The sequence below is a fragment of the Staurois parvus genome, unplaced genomic scaffold (assembly GCF_062004578.1).
Source record: "Staurois parvus isolate SC_StPar_1 unplaced genomic scaffold, SC_StPar_1.0 ptg000009l, whole genome shotgun sequence".
Classification (NCBI taxonomy): Eukaryota; Metazoa; Chordata; class Amphibia; order Anura; family Ranidae; genus Staurois; species Staurois parvus.
The window spans coordinates 1,997,768-2,018,769 of record NW_028317805.1 but is presented as its reverse complement, the minus strand read 5'-3'; the positions used below and the strand labels follow the sequence as shown (position 1 = coordinate 2,018,769).

Sequence of the window (21,002 nt, the reverse complement as noted above, 5' to 3'; positions counted from 1 at the left end):
AAACTGCTTTCAATGTTCATGGGAGATCCACATATATATTAAAAACATTTAAGATTAGAAGTTACTGCCTGTAGAAATGTTAAAAGCACTCGCACATATTCCTGTGTGACGGAATTGTAATGTTTACCCTGGAAATTCCAAAAAGTACATTTTAATACTACAGTATATTGTAACCAAACACACCAGTACAAGGGAAAGGTGTCAGTGGATGTTTGAAAGGTATTCTCAGGGGGGTAGTTGCTGGAAGGTGTCGAACAATGAATGTATTATATTTATGCATAGAGATTTCTCAGTTACCACCAGTAGATGTAATTAGAATCCGTATTCTATATTGCAATGTCTTCTTAAGGCTGCATTCACACTTGAGCAATTTTCTGCTTGAAGCTTGTAGCTCTAAAATGCTCAACAAGCCAAATCCCATTCATTTCAATGGCCCCTGTTCACATTGTTCATGTTCTGTTGCCTGAAGCAAAACACTCAGAAAAATACACGAGTTTCTTTTTGGCAGATTACAAGCGTTTTTGGCCCCCCAGACTTCAATAGAAACCCCTGAAAATGTGTGACTTGAGCATTTTTGTTGCACATTTTCTGCTAAAACAGCAGCTCTCCAGCCCTAATTTTCTCCCCCTAGTGCTTTCTATTGACTAAACAAAAGCGCCTGAAGCTGTAAACCGCTTGTAATATGCTTGCAACACACTTCTAAAAACACTGAAAAACTCCAAATTAAAAATGCCAGTAAATTATGCTCAGGTGTGAATGCTGTCTTAGAACAGAATCTAGTTAAGCATTGCTAGCATCAAAACTGCCCTCATAAAATAACTCCAATTAACTTCTGGTTTCTACTTCTGATTGTGTTTCCGGTTTTACAAAGTCATGACTGTTCATCCCCTTGAGAAGAACATTCCCATGGTGGTGACATCATTTAGTGTGGATGCTTTTCATTGGCAGGGACTCTTAGGCCCCATTTGCACCTTGGCCCTCTGGGAATCTGCAAAAAACATGCAATGCACTTGAGGTGCCATTAATTCTCAATGGCACCCCAAATGCGGCTAGCTGTTGCATGACAAGATGCTCAAGGCTCACTGAAGAAAATAAAAGTGCAGGAGCTACCTAACTTGGCTGCTCTATGCTGTCATGCTATAAAGAAAAAAAAAAAACGATAAAAATGCGTTGAGTTGCACAGTTGTGAATGGGGACTTGGGGTGTAGTCACATTTGGCATGGTTGCCTGGTATGGTGCCCAAGTACGATGGTCCACTCTACCCCCCACTGGTCTGACATTGTACCAGGCCCAAGCATGCTATGTCATTACCTTTGCCAGCTAGACAACAGTAATCCCTTCTTCCATGGTCCATGAGTGCCCAGTAATCTGGGTGTTCTGTGCTCAGGCACAGATAGCAATGACATCTAAGTGTACCATGCTGGAGTACAACTGAACGTGCCCTAGACCACTTCTTCTTCCAAGTAGAGACGGGCACAGTATGCTGAACCATGTTAGAGCATGGTAAGAAAAGGTCACATTACAGAAATGAACCAGATTGTGAGGGTGAACTGTGCTTGGGCAGGGCTAATACACCTAGTGTGTGAGTACACCCTTAGGGCTTGTTCACACATGCAACAGCCTTTGTCACTCCTATGAGAAGCAATTTGCATTGGATCACTTTTCATGCCTCCTCCTCACTGCCTATTTTAATCCTAAAAATCCCACACCACTGCGCCACAATCGCAAACATTATGCAGTTGCAAGCCAGTTGTATCACAGCTAGAGATGTAAAATCTTCAGACATTTTGAATCCATGGAGAAAAAAAATTTGTTTTTTTTTCCTGAAAAATGGAAATTTTGGAAAAATGTAAAAATTTTTTTTTAGTGTGGAGTAGTTTTACACATTAAAAGTCGTTTTGTTACACCGGGAAGGTAAAATGCAGTGCAAATAAAAGTATTATGCTTGGGGGGGGGAGGAGTTCAACTTTTTGTCAGTAAAAAAACTAATCTTGCTTTTTAAAATTGTATTTTTTATTACAATTGTAATACCAAGGGCAGGATGTGTTAAGAACATTTCAGCTATACATGAGAACAGATATCCACCCCCTTTCCCTCGTATTAATTTAAAAGCTTTGTGTTTTTTCAGTTATTGACAATGCTTAATCAGAAGCATATACTGTTCTATGAAGAGCTTGATCAATGTTCTGATTGTCAGGTGTCATTTTATCTATAAATGAAGGAATTGTGTATTTTTGTGGGGCAATGATTTGCAACACTTCCTTCCTTGAAGATGCTGCTGGTGAAGTAACACTTTGGGGTAGATTTACTACAACTGGAGAGTGCAAAAGCTTGTGCAGCTTTGCATAGAAACCAATCTGCTTCCAAGTTTTTTTTTTTTGTTTTTTTGTCAAAGCTTAGTTGAACAAGCTGAAGTTAGAAGCTGATTGGCTACCATACACAGCTGCACCAGATTCTTAGTACACGCTTTAGGTTTAGTAAATCCACCACTTGTGATCATCTAGAAGCAGCAGAAAGAGTGTTTCTGTAATGAGAACTTTGGAGGGAAAAGCTACTTGCACTTTCATTATGGTCCTCATTTAATTCCATAAAGCAGCCTTTCTCAACCAGGGTGCCTTGAGGTTTCTTCAGGGGTGCCTTGGCAAAATATTTAAAAATTGCCTAAAACTTGTATACAAGCCAGCGGGTGGGACAAGTCTGCCTTTTAGTTACACAAAGCCATAGGTTTTCATTGTACACCATTACAACCCACTAGCCGCCGGCATCCTGACAACCAATGACATCATCAGTTGATAAGGAGGATGGCAGCTGCCTACACATCATCCTAGTTTGACCCTCCCCTGTCCATTTCTATCAGTGCTGAGGTCACATTAGCTCAGTGATGGAGAAAAACTGAAGGAAAAGAGAAAAACTGGAATACTAGTCAGTACCAGTGTGAAAAAGTATATTCGCTTTGGAAGAATAAATCACCTCCAAAGTTGGGTGTCCTACATGTGTGGGTGTTGCTGCATTGTATAAAACTATTAGAATAGTTTTTCACATTTTAGAATGGGGTGCCCTTTTTAAAATTATGGACAGTCTGGAGGCACCATATTTTAGAATGGGGTGCCTCAAGACTGTCCATAATTTTAAAGGGTGCCGTGACTGAAAAAAGTTTGAGAAGCACTGCTATAAAGTATATTTTAATGTCTGTAGGGCACATCTGGCATGCAAGGATGTTTTGCTGTTCTTGTAGTATTTGGAAAAGAAGATTTCTTCTCACGGTATCTGCAAATTGCAGCTTTAATGTTAGCTGAAATTGCACTGTGGAACTGTTTCCAAACCCTAGATGTTGGTCTCACCGAGGAGGAATAGAAAGAACTATTTCCTGACCAGAACATTATGCTGTGATGGTGGAGAACATTATTAGGAATCATTTAAAGGTTACAAAGATAAAAGATAAATGAATTTGTCAGACAAATTTACCTTCTTACCTGTCAATGAAGGCCAGAGAAGACAGAAACTATCATCTACTGCAGGGTTTGACAAATTTGCTTTAAATCTAGAAGCCAGCTAAAAATGGTTAGGAGTTAGATGGGGGGGTAGTGGAACAAGAGGAGGGCAGCGGGACAGGAGGGGGAAGTCTCACGGGAAGGGTGGCAGTGGGATTGGTGGGGAGCAGCGTCACAGGTTGGGGGCAGTGGGATAGTTGGGGGCAGCGTCACAGGTTTGGGGCAACATCACAGGAGGGGGGCAGCGGGATAGGTGAGGGGAAGCATGACAGCCCTCACCTTTCCAGCAGTTGCTCCTCCCAGATGTCCACCTGATTGTTGGGGGGGTTGGCACCATGCTGGAGGTGGGGCTGGTTGTACTGACGTTCATCTGCCATTTGACGTATGTACAACCAGCCTGTAGCTGTATTATCAGTGTGTACTGATCGTTGGGAAATCTCCCCCCCCGCTGTCAGAATACAACAGCTCGGCGGGAGGATTCCCCTATCCACAATGAGTGTGTGGATGGGGGGAATCAAGCCATTTTTTTTTGTTTTTTCGTTCAGCCCACTGGTTTAATGTAAAAATGGATCTATCTATGGCCTGCCTTAGAATGGTTCATCCAACTCCAGACCACAATCCAAATGAGAATCTGTGGCAAAAATTGAAAAATTGAGGTTTACCCAGCCTGACAGAACAAGTTGATCAAAAGGAATGCAGATTCCAGATCTACAATTTAATAGAGGTGTGTTTTGGAAGGGCAATGTTTGTACAGAGGTGAATACTTTATGCTGCCAACAAATATCTATTTTGTTTTTTTTTGTTAATGATTTTTAAATTAGGAACTTGCCCCTAAGTCAGATTTATGTTTCAATATGTTTAGAATGACACCACAATTATTTCTGATGCTAGCCTTTGACCTGCATTAATTAGCCTCCATTGAGATGTAGTGCTGGTTTTCTGCATGCAGCAGAAGCCGGTGATGATATTCTGCAGGATGAGATCTGTGCTTGTCAGGAAAAAATGACTGTCAAGGCTAATAAAATCCTGCTTCCCATTGCATATAAAGTTGTTAAGTCTCCATTATGTTGCTAAGCAACGCACTTATAATGACCTTCAGAAATGCAGGCCTTTGTATGCACGGTGCCAGAATTGTTTATACTTTACGGGTGACCCAGGTGATGAGATGCTTTGGTTCAGCTATATACAGATGCACTTATCAAAGGAGTTTATCATTTCATTTGACCGGAGGAATACATTTTAAACACCGCATTCATTTAAATCATTTACATGTGTCTCTTGGTATTATGGCCCTGGAGAATGTATATTAGTCAGGAACTAGGCTGTTCATGGTCAGCTTTATTCATCTGGCTGTCTCCATCGGAAATTAGTAAAAGGAATATTTTCTTTCCTGTACAAGGTGCAACATATATTTCAGTGTGTTTAATGGTTCCCTATAGTTACTTTGCACTCAAATCTGTTTGAGATTACAGCGAACAGCGATATCTCATTGCAGCCCTTCATCCAGTGCAGATAGCTTCGGTAACCATGTCAGATGTCTTCATTGTGAGTATGATGAATACAGCCTTGAAGGGGATTTCTAATGTTGGCCTTAGACTAGGAGAATTTAATTTGAAATGGTTTGTTTTAAAGTAAAAAATAAATCCATCAATTTACCAGTTTCCCAAAACAGACTAAACCCATTGGGTTTGGATGAGCATCAATTCAAAACCAAAAATGTAATACATTACGGATTACCCGTCCTGTTTAGATGTTGTGGCTGCATTAGCTTTTGGTTTTTTGGCCGTTTTTACCCCTTTTTATTTTTACCTGGTCATCTGGCCAGTAACACACTTCTTATCTTAAGCCTAGTTCAAACCAATGCATTGTGCTTTTATTTGGTTTTGCAGTGTGTTTCTGCTTGCGCATTTTTGCCACGCTTTGCTTTTTTTTTTTTTTTGTTGAAGTAGAAATTTGTTGCTGGCAGAGAAAAAAGTAAAATGTGGCAAAAACACAATACATGCGTTTCAGCAGCTTCTCTATTGAACTATATTGTAGCAATAATGCTGCTTTTTGTGTTTAGAAAAAAGTCCCTGACCCTTTCCAAAAACATAGCAGCTTAAAAAAGCATAGATGTGAACATGTTCCATAGAAAACCATGTTAAATGGACTGTAGTTTGTTTCTGCAAAAAACTCATTGGTGTGAACCAGCCCTAAGGTTAGAACCTTTATCTATGGAGGAGCAACCCTTGACACCCTTGGACAGCAACACTATCTGGACAGGGTGGTGTTAGATGGAGCAGTAGATTTAGATTTACTTTATATAATTGACTAACAATTTAATGTTGTAATAAAAAAAAAAAATTAACCTGTTATACTTACCTGCTCCGTGCAATGGTTTTGCATTGAGCAGCCCTGATGCTTTTCTTTTTGGGTCCCCTGCCAAAGGTCCTGGCTCCTCCCCCCTGCCAAATGCCCCCACTAGCAAGCCTCTCCCCCCCCACTCAAGCAGGCTCGCTTCCAAGCAGCGCTCCTATGAATGGACATTGTCCATTCACACACGGAGCATGGCTTCCCCCCCCCCCCCACACTCTCATCATTGGCTCACTGGCTATGATTGACATTAACAGGAGCCAATAGCTCCTGCTGTTGTGTGAGCCAATAAGTAGACGGAGATCCCAGAGAGCCGCAGCTCTCATGCATATTGCTGGATCGAGATGGGGCCCAGGTAAGTATAAGTGAGGTGGAGGAGGGGAACTGCACCCAGAAGGTTTACCTTAATTGATAGAATGCATTAAGGCACAAAACCTTCTGCTTTTAGAACCACATTAAAGCCTAAGGGTTGGTTCACACTACCTGCATGGAAAAACGGAATGGGTAGTGACTGATGGGTATATTTTGTTCTCACGGATATATTTTACACATTATTATTTGTTAATGTTAATATTTTAGTTATGGGTTCCCTACAAGTAAATATTTTAGGCCAAGCCTTTACAGTTTTGAAATTAAGGGCTGCTTGTGATTATGGCTGCTCCTTGATGCCAAAAGTAGAGAAGAGGCTTGGTTCACCCAACTGCTTGGTAAAGTTTTGCCTTGCATCACGCAAGTGAGGCCACAGGTCAGTTATAAGGTCTTCCATAGCTGGCAGCCTATTGGATCGAGCACTGACCTATCAGAAATGTTGCATTCCAAATTGTGTACAGCACTTCTCCATAGAATTCTATATTCATGTTTTCTATACAGATCATTTTTAAAGCATTGTTAATAAATGAGCTATATTTTCAATATACAGCAGGTACATGTAGGCGAGTGTGTTTACATTTGTCTGTGCTATATTGTCTTTCCTTGTGTCACATCAGAATGTCTTACAACACTTTCAGAGTCTGTTCACACAGCAACATGTGCATTGAGTGAAAGTAAACATACATGCATTGAGATGTGTTGGTATGCTGTGTTGCATTTTAGCATGCATTTTCTCCTTCCTGGAACATGCGTTTTCATTGCACTGAAAAAAGTAGGGCTTGTGTTACTTCTTTTCTACTGCACATCAGTGCAAAGCACCAATGTGAACTGTTCCCATTTACATCAATTATTTTTTTACAGGTCCTTGCCATAGCATGCCTTGATGAAAAGGTGCCAATGCATCTGGTGCAAAGGGAGCCCCACATGTTAAAAGTATTGACAAAGTTATATTCATATCTCCAGTGCAGCATGATGCCATAAGTGCACACAGTAGGAAAAAAATAATGCAAACAGAGCCCCTCTTCCTTCAGCATATATTAAAATCTAATTCCAAGTATGGCTATATTATATATAATGTCACCCCTCCATCTCTCCCCATCATCCAATCAAAGGATGATTTGCATTTATTCAAAAATGGAATGCATTCCTCTGAATGGCACCCATGCTGAGTGGCCGACTTCCTGTGTTCAAAGGCATCAGGCTGACCACTTATCATGGGATCCTGCAAGCAAGTAGTGGTGGTGTCTACCTCATTGATTTCTAGCTTCCGGGGGAACCAGCCAGGTATGGTGTTTAGGTAGTTGCATTGGTTCAAGCTGGACCTATGCAACTATGTAAAACTATACAATGCCTGGAATTCTGCTTTAAGAAGAGTCCTCCAGAAGAGATTCTCACTTTGTCAGTACTAAGAGGAGCTCTTACAAAATGTACATGTGAACACTGCCCATGGGGTGATGGTTGATGGTGTAGCGGTATGTGTGAGCAAAGACACAGACTGCATGAGAGGAACAACATGAAGAAAACCGCTAAACACCGTTGTCATTTTTACTGACCATGTACATTGGATCAGTACATTTTGGGAAACCAGTTCCTTCTAAATAGCTGTTGTTAATGGGAGCCCTATTATTGTAAAAGTCATCATGTGTAATCTTAACTTAAAAAGTGCAGAGCAATACCTAATTAACCCAAAAGCATCAATATTCAAAAATAGTAATGCAGTCCAATGTCCCAAATCGTGATTCCCACTGCTGTAAAGAAAAAGTGCACACTTTATATCCTTAGGTCTTCAATTGCCTTCTTGAACTAGCCGTGCTCTCCACAACATGCAATATCCAATATGTTCACCTTCAAATATTGACCATTTAATCATTATGAGGGCAAAAACTGTATGAGAAATTTTGTGCCAAAATTCAGGTCAAACAAGCTGATGAAGCCCAACTTTTGGGCGTAACGTGTACAGGGGGTGGAGCCTAGGACAGGAGCTACCATCACACTGATTGCTGGCTGTGGAGACCGGTACAAAGAGTGAGATTGGGCTGTGCAAAAAAGTGTTGTATACCTGTTGTGTTGTGCTGCTTTCTCTGTGAGTGTGTTTTTAAAGTAGAACTTCAAACTCTCAATCAACATTAACTATTTTTCATCCATATGCTTCTAGCATTCGTAAATAGATAGGAAGGTATATTTATTTTATTTTATTTTTTAAATTCTATTTTTACAGCTAAGGGCAGATGGATTCCAGGAAGTAACTGCTACGTGAATCATCTGCTCTTACTCAAGATGGCCATGGCCAGAAATGCTAGAGGGTGTTTTTCAAAGTGATTTCTCAGCAAAATAAAGCATGGAGATATGAATGGATGAGGGAGTTTGCTTTGAATATTAAATATGAATTAAATGGGGTTTTTGGTTTGTGGTGCTCAGATGCAGTGTAGTTCCACTTTAAGATTTTTATCTGAGTTTAATAAATATTACGGTGATTATTTAATAATAATAAAAATAATAATAATAATTATTATTATTATTTTGGTCTCTTCCTTTTTCATGTGGCTTGGGTGAAATCATCTTGTGGATGAGCCTGGATAGGAGCCATATGAAGAGGCATATATGGAGGAGCATTTAAAGGGAACAGGCACCCGAATTTTAGCACAAAATTTCTCATGCTGTGTTTGAACTCGGAATGATTCTGGGGTCAGTAGGAGGAGGTGAGCATATTGGGCGTTGCGTGTGGTGGAGTGCATGGGTGTTTCAAGAAGGCGGTGTTGAAGATATAAGGATAGAAAGTGTGCACTTTACGGCAATGGGAATGACGATTTGGGACATTGGACTGTATAACTATTTTTTTCTTCCAATCCAGAAATAAAGTGCAGCGCAACATCTCATATGATTACAAGGTATCTGCTACATCCACACATATCTAGTAATCCTATAGAAGGTTGAGCTGCACTTTATCTCTGGATTGGATCAGTTGATGTGGGAACACATATCCATGTCCGCTGCAATAGGGAGAGGTATATATCTGCAGTTTTTAACACTTTGTATGCACAGTAGATGAGTGTGGAGGAGACACTCTTGTAATAGTACTTTTTTTTTTTTTTTTGTAATATTGATGCTTTTGAGTTAATTTGGTGTTGAGCTGCACTTTTATGATTGGGTTTGCAGAGGGAGTGTTGTGATTGCATATAACAGCAACAGGTGAGGAATTGGTTTCATTCATTTTATTTTTTATTTATGATTGCCAAGACTGGTTTATTGCACATGTCATCATTGGTATGTGGAAATAAAAAAAAAAAAAAAAATGAGAACCTTTCTTTGGCCTTTCTTCTTTGCATACCATATTTGTGCAGGTCCAAATCAAGAAAGTTCCACTCTTTTATAATGTAATAAGAGCTGTATAATTTTTGTATTGGTATACGTGGATAGTGACGAATATCACCTTCAGAGAGCGTGTTGTGTAGATGAAATGATCACTGGCTGAGGGGCCAGTACTTTATAATTTGTAGCCTTTCTGCAATAAAGAGTCCACACATTTGCTGGATCTCAATAGCTGGACAGTAACCAGTTTTATAAAACGTGTTCCCTTGGTGATAAGATGGCACGGAAGGCCCTGCACTGTTGAAGCTATTTATTGTGTGTTATCTTCAACAGAAGCACAATTTAATATGCCTGATCCTTGTTTACAGAGGCAGTCTATTACAGAACAAAAGATCCTCCCAAATGACATTCCCAAAAGCTTTATTTAAAGTTCTATGCAGACATTGCCCTCTTGTGGTGGAATTACAGAATAACCCAGTTTATTTGAATACCCTTCTGAAATGGGAAAAACATAGTGTGTGTTGCAATAGATGACACAAATGAAAGTTTAGTAAATTGAATTGTGTCCTGTGACTTCTAAACATGGCTGAAAGATATTAAAGCCCCATAAACAGTTTGTGTATATTGGGGCAAAATAAAAACAATATGCAGTACATCTGTGCAATACATGCTCATTCCCCGTGTTTTATTTATTTAAAGATATGGCAAATGTAGAAAAATACCTGCTGATCTGCCAGAAATGCAGGATCTGCTAAAACCTGATGTAGACTGACAACACACAGCATGAGAGATGTCAGCCCTGCCTTTTTGTTCTATAGCCAAACTACTCGCCAATCCCATCCCATTCACTTAGTCTGTCATCTCTGCAGCATAAAGGCTAATCAATCTATAGTTCCAAGACAGAACTGGGAGGGCTAGTTACTCTACTTGAGATAACAGTGGCAGAGTGCACTGAACACAGGGTGGCTCCGAATTTCTGGCAGCATCAACAGCTATTTTTTTTTGCACTTATCAGACAAATTGAACTGAACTCTTCCAATGGAGTATTTAAAGTATAACTAAGGCAAAGCTTTTCTGAAGTGTCAATTTTTATTGCTGGCTATGTCCACATTAAGGAGATTCACTCTCTCTATTTGCCCTGTTTACTATTATTACTAAAAGTGAAACAAATCCTACATTTTGGGTTGTCTACAGAATAGAGTGGAAATCTTCTATTGGGGATGCTAGTTTTGGTGACCCTGGTGTCAACCATGGAGTGCCTCACTTTGGAGTGATTTCTTCTCACTTTCCTGTTTTGGTTATGGGACAGGAAGTGAAGGAAAATCTCCCAATTGGGACACAGATGACAAAAGAAACTAACCAGTTATAACCCTCCAAAAGAAAAAAAAAGTTTTGCTTTCAGTCCTACTTTTAGAGACAAAAGGAGCAAAAAGAAGAAGTTCATTGTTTAAGTTTACATACATTCAACGGGCCAGAGTAAGATATAGAACCTGTTAGCAAAGATTGACTGTTGTCTTTTCTTAGCCATCTGATTTTTACATCATGATTTCCAAATTACAAGAATGAAGTTATAATACTCTCCTCTAATATGTGACATACTTACGATGACAATAATATACCAACGTTTGCTGTGACATGTAATGTTGATATTTGCAGCCCGTGAAATACATGTGTAACGTTACAATTACATTTTTTTGGTTGTATGACAGGTTTTCTTTAAAGTCAGACTCCACTTTTATATCCCAGTAAAAACAAAAAAATTATACTTTTTGTTTAAAAGTGTATTATAAGTTCACTTCTTGTCTTTCTTTTATTTCACGAGTTCTGAATTAGCAGTTTTTCTTCATTCTAGTGTTATGCAGGCAGGGATAAGCAAGAAACAGCCTTAAGATTTCTGTGCATGCAACATTCTCCCAAGATGGCTGTGAGCTGCACTGTGCATGGCAGTTTCAGTCAGGGTAGGGTTTTTTCATTTTGTTTCATACACAAAGAGGCAATCATGGAAGTCAGTATAAAGTTGTGAATGTAGAGGAGTCAGAAGAGTGCAGCAGCGTGATGAATCTTAGTATTTATAGAAGAATTGCTAACGGTGCTGATTTTAGAGTAGATTTTATTTTTTAAAAATCCAGACTAAACCTTTTTACAGAATCTCTATTAGAGAATGGTGTAAAACATATAAATATTTGTATCTCTGTTTTTGGGGCTAGAGATCTTGTGTAATGCAAATTTGCTGCCCATGTTGATACCAGTATCTGACCATTGAAAATTTGTAAGTGGTATGTTTTATATGTCTTCCCCTATTGACACCTATCATATGCTACTAAAGAAGAGCAGTGGACACATACAGGTTTTCTCATTTTTCCACATGTATGTGACTGCTGTCAATGTATTTATTATTATTATCACACTAAAGCTGACATACATGTTACAATTTGCATCTGCAATATATGAACCAAGTTCTTTAGATTTACCAGTTATGCAGTGTGAGGGCCTACTAAAACAATCCATTCATGTCATTTCCAATCAGTAATCACACTAGACAACTGTTGGTAAAGATAAAGGAGATTCTGTAATCAGTCTGTAATATGCGCTGCTAGCTTAAAGTGGTATTAAACCCAAAAACAAAAATGCATTAAATTGCAGCTCATCCATTCTTAGATGAATTGGTTGCATTCATATTCTTTTTTTAGGCTTTTATCCTTTATTTTCATCTGATCCAGCCAGCAAGTCTGATATCTTTTAACTTCCTTACTGGATCAAGCTGCCCAGGAAAAGTAGCAGTTAGAGGGCAGAGACATTTCATTTACCACTGACAGGAATGCTTACAATGGTCTGCTTTTAATTTTATGTAAACGTTTAGCCTACCCTCTCCCCAGACTGACAATTGCTGCTGTCCAAAGGTGCCTGCTTTACTACTTCATCCAGAATGCAGACACACTAAGACAGGAAGTGTGGTACTGGCAGGATCAGCAGGTGAAGTAAAGGGGGGAAAAAGAAAACGAATGCAGTCATCACATGTAAGGAATGATAAGTTGCAATATATTACATTTTTGTTTTTGGGTTTAATAATGCTTTGAGATACAGGTGTACCTGTACTGATTCCCCCTCCCAGGGGTGGACTGACAACTCATGGGGCCCCCGGGCAATAGGGGATCTTGGGGCCCCTGTGTCCTTGCCCAAACTTAAAAAAGCCTATGAAAAAGGTACCAGGGGCATCTCATGGGCCCCCTACTGACCCCGGGCCCTCGGGCAGTGCCCGAGTTTCCAAATGGTCAGTCCTCCCCTGCCCCCTCCATTAAATATTATTACAAATACCATCCTCAAATGCAAGTTGTCCTGCTTTGTACACAGCCTGGTGAGTGTGTACATTCAATGTTCTCCCAACGCCTGTACTGCTGTGCATAAATGACTACCAGCTCTATTATTATGGGTAGGAGAGCCAACTCCGCCTCTTTTAAAAAGATACACCTCTCCTTTTAAGACTGCTCCCAGAAAGAAGACACTTGTATTTATCTTTTGTGAAAAAACAAACCTTGTTTTGTTTACTTTTGCAATACATTTTATTAGATTTTATCAGTACTACAAATGCCTTATCCTATAGCGTAGTGTGAAAAAGTAGAATAACTCAACTTGGTATATTATTATCCAGAACTGTGTCCATAGAGGAAAGAGTAATAGCCAAACAAACACAATTGTTCAACAGCAAGTCTCATACTGAGATGAAAAATGGTTCAGCCCATCCAAGGTATTATCGCAGAGCTCCAGAAGTTACATGACAATGTGTCGAAGACAAAAAGGAGACCTTGTATCTTTCCTAAGAACCCCCCCCATGATATAGCATGGAATCACTAGGTGGGGAAAGTGTAACAACGTAGCAAGTAAAATAGTGGATATGATAGTAATGTCATCAATGATATAACCTTATAACAGTATTATTTTTTATTTATTACAGGTACTTTTATAGCACCATCAATTTACGCAGCACTTTATTTATTACACATTCACATCAGTCCCTGCCCTGAAGGAGCTTACAATCCCCTAACTCACATTCCTACACCACATACTAGTACCACTTTAGACAGGAGCCAGTTAACTGACGAGCATGTCTTTGGAGTGTGGGAGGAAACCAGAGTACCTGGAGGAAACCCACACAGGGAGAACATGCAAACTCCAGGCAGGTAGTGCCGTAGTTGGGATTCAAATCCATGACCCTAGTGCTTCCCGACGGCAGTGCTAACCACTTGTTAGCCACTGAGTTGTCAAAGCTTACAGGAAGACAGAATTCCACCCAGGAAGACCAGTTGCTCTCATTCTTCTCTGCGGTTATACCTTGGATGGGCTGAACCATTTTTTCATCTCAGTATGAGATTTGCTGACTTGCTGTTGAACAGTTGTGTCTGTTTGACTTCTACTATTTCCTCTATGGGTACTGTTCTGGGTAATGATATACCAAGTTGAGTTATTCTACCTTTTCACACTATGCTATATGATAATGCCTTTTTACTACTGATAAAACTTGCAAATATGCATGCATGTGGACCGCTGGGGGTGGTTTGAGTCCAAGGGGTTGGTGCACTGTGATTATTTTGGTTGTTCACACCTTTAATATAAAAGAGACAATGAAGTGTGTTTATTTTTAGGATTACCAGGTGAAAATAAAGGAAAAAAAAGTCTGAAACTAATGCAGCCACCACAGACTGTAAGGTGTAATGTAGATAATTTTTGGTTTTAGATATGCTATAAATTGGGGTTATGTTAGGGTTGAGTTTAGTGCTTAGTGGAATTCATAAATAATGTTCAGATTCTAGGGCAGTCTTCATCATGTTCAGCATTAGGAAGTAGGCATTACATCTACTTGCTCTGCTGTGAACTAGCACACCTTTGATGTTGTTATGCTGACTGTCCTGTATATGAAATAGTTCCTGGCGTTTCTATTCAGTGCTATTTATAAATCTAGTAGCATCATGATAAAAGTAGCTGTTGTGCTGTTTCAAGGATAAATCATTTGACTCCCTGCTTCCTTGCAGCCTGGCAAGCAGTGACGTGGGGTAGATATGCCAGGGTATAGCAGATTGCCTGCAGAAGAAGATGGATGTGCTGGAGCGGCAGAAGGTGAAAAGGCTGCGGCTGGACCAGATCTGTGAAGGTAAGCATGCTGGAGTTTGCAGTTCCACTGCAGCCGGCCGACCACAGGTTGCCAATCTGCATTCAGAGACCCTCATGGATGAAAGTGTGTGAAAGATGAACTGTCTGAGCTGCAGCTTCTGCTGCTATTCCACTTCTGCTTTTCATTTTAAACCTTGCCTTCGCAACACGATGGAAAGAAACTGACTGGTTGCAAGTGGGCAATGCATACAGTTCAACTTTCTGGCATGTATGTACCCAAGGTTTGTTGTTGTGATTTGTATTGCTATATATTGAATGACGGTCTGATTTTATTTAAAGGAGCATCTTATTATTCTGTGTTCAGTCCTTTCCTTTATGTGTATACTGTAAAAGGTCCACCTATAGTCCTTATATAAAATGCAACTCTGTTTTGTGTCTTGTCACATGCAGCAGAATGGTGGCTATATGGATAATAGTGAGGCCTTGCTGTGATTGTAAATTTAGTTCCCAACTGGAGAAACTGTCTGCAAAGAATCTATTGCATGTTCCTTTGCTTTGGTGAGGGTTTCCTACAATAATCTGAGAATTCATGACAAGTATACATACTTTAATTGCATGTTTATCCCCTTGCATGCTGCTGCAGATGATGCTAATCCTAGTATATACAGTGCCTTTGAAAGTATTCATACCCCTTGAAATGTTCCACTTTTTCCCATGTTACAACCAAAAACGTAAATGTATTTTATTGGGAATTGATGTGATAGACCAACACAAAGTGGCACCTAATTGTGAAGTGGAAGGAAAATGATAAATGGTTTTCAACAATTTTTACAAATATCTGAAAAATGGCGCACATTTGTATTCAGCTCCCCCTGAGTCAATACTTTATAGAACCACCTTTCGCTGCAATTACAGCTGCAAGTCTTTTTGGGGATGTCTCTACCAGCTTTGCACATCTAGAGAGTGAAATTTGTGCCCATTCTTCTTTGCAAAATAGCTCAGGCTCTGTCCGATTGCATGGAGAGCATCTGTGAACATCAATTTTCAAGTAATGCCACAGATTCTCAATTGGATTTAGGTCTGGACTTTGACTGGGCCATTCTAACACATGAATATGCTTTGATCTAAATGATTCCATTGTAACTCTGGCTGTATACTTGGGGTCGTTGTCCTGCTGTAAGGTGAACCTCCGCCCCAGTCTCAAGTCTTTTGCAGACTCTTACAGGTTTTCTTCTAAGATTGCCCTGTATTTGGCTCCATCCATCTTCCCATCAACTCTGACCAGCGTCCCTGTCCTTGCTGAAGAAAAGCATCCCCAAAACATGGTGCTGCCACCACCGTGTTTCACAGTGGGGATGTTGTGTTCAGAGTGATGTGCAGTGTTAGTTTTCTGCCACACATAGTGTTTTGCTTTTAGGCAAAAAAGTAAAAATTTGGTCTCATCTGACCAGAGCACCTTCTTCCACATGTTTGCTGTGTCCCCCACATGGCTTCTCGCAAACTGCAAACGGGACCTCTTATGGCTTTATTTCAACAATGGTTTTCTTCCTGCCACTCTTCCAGAAAGGCCAGATTTGTGGCATGCACAACTAATAGATGTCCTGTGGACAGATTCTCTCACTTGAGGTGTGGATCTCTACAGCTGCTCCAGAGTTACCTGCTTCTCGGATTAATGCTCTCCTTGCCCGGCTTGTCAGTTTAAGTGAACGGTAATGTCTTGGTGGGTTTGCAGTTGTGCCATACTCTTTCCATTTTCGGATGATGGATTGAACAGTGCTCCGTGAGATGTTCAAGGCTTGGGATATTTTTTTAGAACCTAACCTACTTTAAAACTTCTCCACAATTTTATCCCTGACCTGTCTGATGTGTCCCTTGGCCTTCATGATGGTGTTTTTTCATTAATGTTCTCTAACAAACCTCTGAGGGCTTCACAGAACAGCTGTATTTATACTGAGATTAAATTACACACAGGTGGACTCTATTTACTATTTAGGTGATTTCTGAAGGCAATTAGATCCACTAGATTTTCGTAAATGGGCTGAATACAAATGCATACCACACTTTTCAGATATTTATTTGTAAAAAAACTTTGAAAACCATTTATCAATTTCCTTCCACTTAACAATTATGTGCTACTTACGTTTTTGGTTGTAACATGACAAATGTGGACAATTTCAAGGGATATGAATACTTTTTCAAGGCACTGTAATAACATACAGCTGTAGCATACTGGCCCTGCTCTCCAGTAGCCGCTCTTTCTCAGATGACAGGTATCAGGAGCGCTTTACACTGCCCTATGACTTGATATAGGCTAAGCTTCTGGTTGACGTTTGTTCTGGTGCTTTGTCTTTGTGTCCTTAGCTGTACCTTGTAATCGCCAGCCTTTACCTTAAGTGATTGCACAGTAGGGGGCAGGCAAATTTCAGCTTGCTATTCAAGCCAGCATTAACCATCTGCTCCTCTCTTTTTCTTCAGCTTGCAGCACAGGATAGAAATAGCTACAGATGTGTTCAGTGAACACCAAGATTTACTGTGAGTTATTCCTGAGCTGCACCTGCACATTGTATATAAATAGGTACATGAGCATCTGATCTCTCTCTATAGCATTACACAAGCTAGATAACATCTATTATTGGAAGGCTGAATATATATATATATATATATATATATATATATATATATATATATTACTGTGTGTATGTGTGATATATACATGCCATGAGTAGGAACCAGTCCACAGCTCCAATATATGAACAAAGCAAACTAGCTACAGCTCTCTTCTTTTTATTTTAATCCACAGAAGGTAACAATGTATCAAATATTACCACAGTCAACCGGTTTGGGCCCATTTACTTGGCCTTTTAGTACACGTTAACTGGAAATCCCAAAAGATTTCTAACATTAACCCTTAACATTCTTTATTTTTCAACTTTCTTCAAAGTCACAGAGCAAATTCAGGAGAGACTTCCTTATACTGACATTTGTTGATTCAAAGAATGTACATGTAAGAATGCAATATCAATAAATATCTCATCCTCTGTTCATAAAAATAAATATAGATCCAAGTCCGCATTAAACCCAAATGTTTATAAAGTATTTAGTTCATGTATCCACTTTTCCTCTTCCTTTTTAAGTATCCCTTTCTCCACCTGTGCTTAATTTAAAAATATGATCTCTCTTTAATATAGGAATATGATCAATAGCCATAAAAAGTATCTGGGGAACACTGACTTCTTTCCACAAAATGTGGAACATTTGAATGTATAGTTATCAGTATGAGGAAGCATCTTCTTAATCATTGTTGGAAAATAAAGCATATTAAGAGTTAATGTTAGAAATTTACCATAATTTCCGCTTCGCACGTAGTAAAAGTAATTTAGAGTTATAAGTTTGTAAGCATTAAGCATAGACCATGTAAAAAATTGAAAATTTGTTTGTTCTTCACATCATTAGTGTGCCAGCTGTAACACGCAATTATTGTGCTGCAATCGAAAGTGCATGATCCAACATTTTTTGATTTTCGCTCTACAGAACTTCCAAACTTGGTCTGCCTTAGATAATAGCTTGAAAGTGGTTCTAAAGGCTTAATGTTTTTTACCTTATTGTATTCTATGCATGAAGGTAAAAAAACCTTCCGTGTTCAGCGTCCCCCCTAGCCCCCCTCATCCTTACTTGAGCCCCATCTGATCCAGCGATGTTCTCGACAGCCTCTGTTGTCTGGGGACTCTTCCTAGTCATTGGCTGAGACAGCAGTGGGAGCCCATTGGCTCCTGCTGCTGTCAGTCACAGCCAGTGAACCATTAAGGAAAGAATGGGGGGGCAACCATGGCTCTGTCTCTTATGGGCGCATAGAGCTGAGGCTCAGGGACAAGCAACAAGTGGTACCCCCAGGGCAAGTGGCTTTCTCTTGAGACACTGCTCCAGGGGGTGGAACCAGGAGAACTGGCGGGGACCCGAAAATAAGAGGATCAGGGCTTCTCTGTGAAAAAATTATTGCACAAAGCATGTAAGTATAGACATGTTTGTTATTTTAAGAAAAAAAAATTAGTGTTTCTTTAAAGAAGGTCAAGTAAATGGACGCAAAACTGTTGCCTGCTTGTTACATTTGAAACATTGTTACCTTTCGTGGATAAAAAGGGTATTGTAGCTATTTAGTTTTGTATGTATGTATGTGTTTTTTATTTTATATATCTTTGAATAAACACACCTATATAAGTACTTACAGTGTACGTGCATTACATTAACAAGTAAAAAACACGTTTATTTAATCAGATAAGACCATGCATCACAGTATGGAGGCTGCTGTATTGTATGAACAGACATGTGGAGAAAGTCCTAATGCTGGGAATAGATGGTTCGAATCTCAAAAATTCAATATGGACCTTCAGAGATTCAAACCATGTATATGGGCAGGCTGAATGTCCCCAAGTTGATTGATCGATCAACTTGGGTACAACCAGCATGTCAGATTTTACATGTGATTATTGCTAGCGCAGGGTGAAAACAATGTCTCTGTGGGAGCAACTGACTGACTGTGTTGATAGGGGAATCTAGCGATTCTATCTATGACCAGCTTTAGATGCTAGATAGGAATGGTTAAATCCACTTTCAGTTTTTTACATCAGTATTCAGTTGACAAAATTCCCCTTTACTTCCTGTCCTGTAGACACAATGGGGAGTAAAGGGTAATCTCTCCAAAGTAGGGGGAAATGTCCTTCTAGACCAGGGGTGGGCAACTGTGGCCTCCAGCTGTTAGTGAACTACAAGTCCCATCATGCCTCTGCCTTTGGGAGTCATGCTTGTAACTGTCAGTTCTGCAATTCCTCATGAGACTTGTAGTTCTACAACAGCTGGAGGGCCACAGTTGCCCACCCCTGTTCTAGACAGTTGTCACTAGAACAAGTATCTGTATTGGAACATTTTCCCTCTAACCCTGTTTGGATGACATGACAAAACAAGCGGGGAAATTGAATTTGCCAACATTTTTGGTCCCAGTGCAATGATCACTAGGACAAATAGAGAAGAATCTCCCTAATGGATACACAAGCAGTAATAAAGACCTCACAGGCATTCCAACCCCTCACCACTCTATCCAAAATAGAAAAACGTTTGGCTTTACTTATACTTTAGTAATGGTGATTCCTTGTGTAGAATTTTACAACCATATGTGGACAGCTAGTGGAAAAGATTGAGGATTAGTTTAAGGGAAGAAGGAAGAAGAAAACTAAACAAGGCACTAAATCACAGGTCTCATTGTCTAGTAAAGGGGACTCTTGAGAAGAAAGTATTGCACTTAGATATGTCTCCTTAGCAAAAGCTTTGCAGAACCGGAGGCCTCTGTGAACTGGACCATGGTGGTATTTTTCTGCAACCCAAAATTAAAGTCTGCTTCTACTTACATTGGTACATTCCATGTGTAAAATAACCTTCAGGCACCCTACTCAGTGCAGTGCAGGACTCCAGCCAAAAGACACATGCATATAGCTTGACATGCATAGGTATGGGCAAATCTGACTCACATGGCAGTTCTTAAACCACAATCAATGCCCATATAATGAAAGAGAGCTGTGAAAAAATGTTTAAAATGTTAGTTAACCTTGAAAATTGATGATGGGGTTTGTATGTGCTGGACAGTTGAAGTGTTTTTTTTTTCTTTTTTTAACAAATAGAAATTTACTAAAAAAAAGTTACAAAGGCATGTTTATGTCTTAATAACATGGCACCATGGTATGTCTTAGTCTAGCAACAATAATAACTCCTTTATGTGAAAGATCTTTCGATAAATGATTATAGCACCCACTGGCAGCCCCTTAAAGCCAACCTAAGTCCCTTTTGCCTCCAAACTCCTTGAACGTCTAGTTTACAACTGGCTGAGCTGCTACCTTATTGAGAATAACCTTCTCGATCCCCTTCAGTCTGGATTTCGCCCACAACACTCCACAGAAACTGCTCTCCTAAAACTCACAAACGACTTGCTAACCGCTAAAACCAATAGTCATTATTCCGTACTCTGTACTCTTGGACCCCTCCGCTGCCTTTGACACAGTTGAACTCCCCTTCCTCCTCACTATTACCCCTCCTCCTCACTAAACACTATTTACTTGGTCTCCGTGACTGTACTCTCCGTTGGTTCGAATCTTAGCTATCTCACCACACCTTCAGTGTCACAACTCTACCTCCTCCTCTCCTACTCCTCTTACTGTTGTGATCCCCCAATGTTCTGTCCTTAGACCTCTCCTAATCTCAAACTACACCTCTTCCTTGGGTCAGCTGATCACTTCCCATGGTTTCCAATGCCATTTCTATGCTGATGACACACAAATCTATCTCTCTACTCAACTCACCCCATCAGTTTCCTCAAGTATCACCGATTTA

General features: G+C 39.9%; 1 protein-coding gene across 4 annotated transcripts in view; it reads left to right on the top strand.

Moving 5' to 3' along the window:
- CTBP2 (C-terminal binding protein 2) overlaps window positions 1-21,002 on the top strand; it is a 142,657-nt gene that overhangs the window by 26,355 nt on the left and 95,300 nt on the right. For 2 of the 4 annotated variants that reach the window (XM_089669104.1, XM_089669114.1), the window contains exon 2: window positions 14,549-14,667. The exons of the other annotated variants lie outside the window; for them this stretch is intronic. In XM_089669104.1, coding sequence (XP_089525230.1) covers window positions 14,610-14,667 — 58 coding nt within the window. In that variant the 5' untranslated portion in view covers window positions 14,549-14,609. The remainder of the gene's footprint in view (window positions 1-14,548; window positions 14,668-21,002) is intronic. 4 annotated transcript variants of the gene reach the window in all.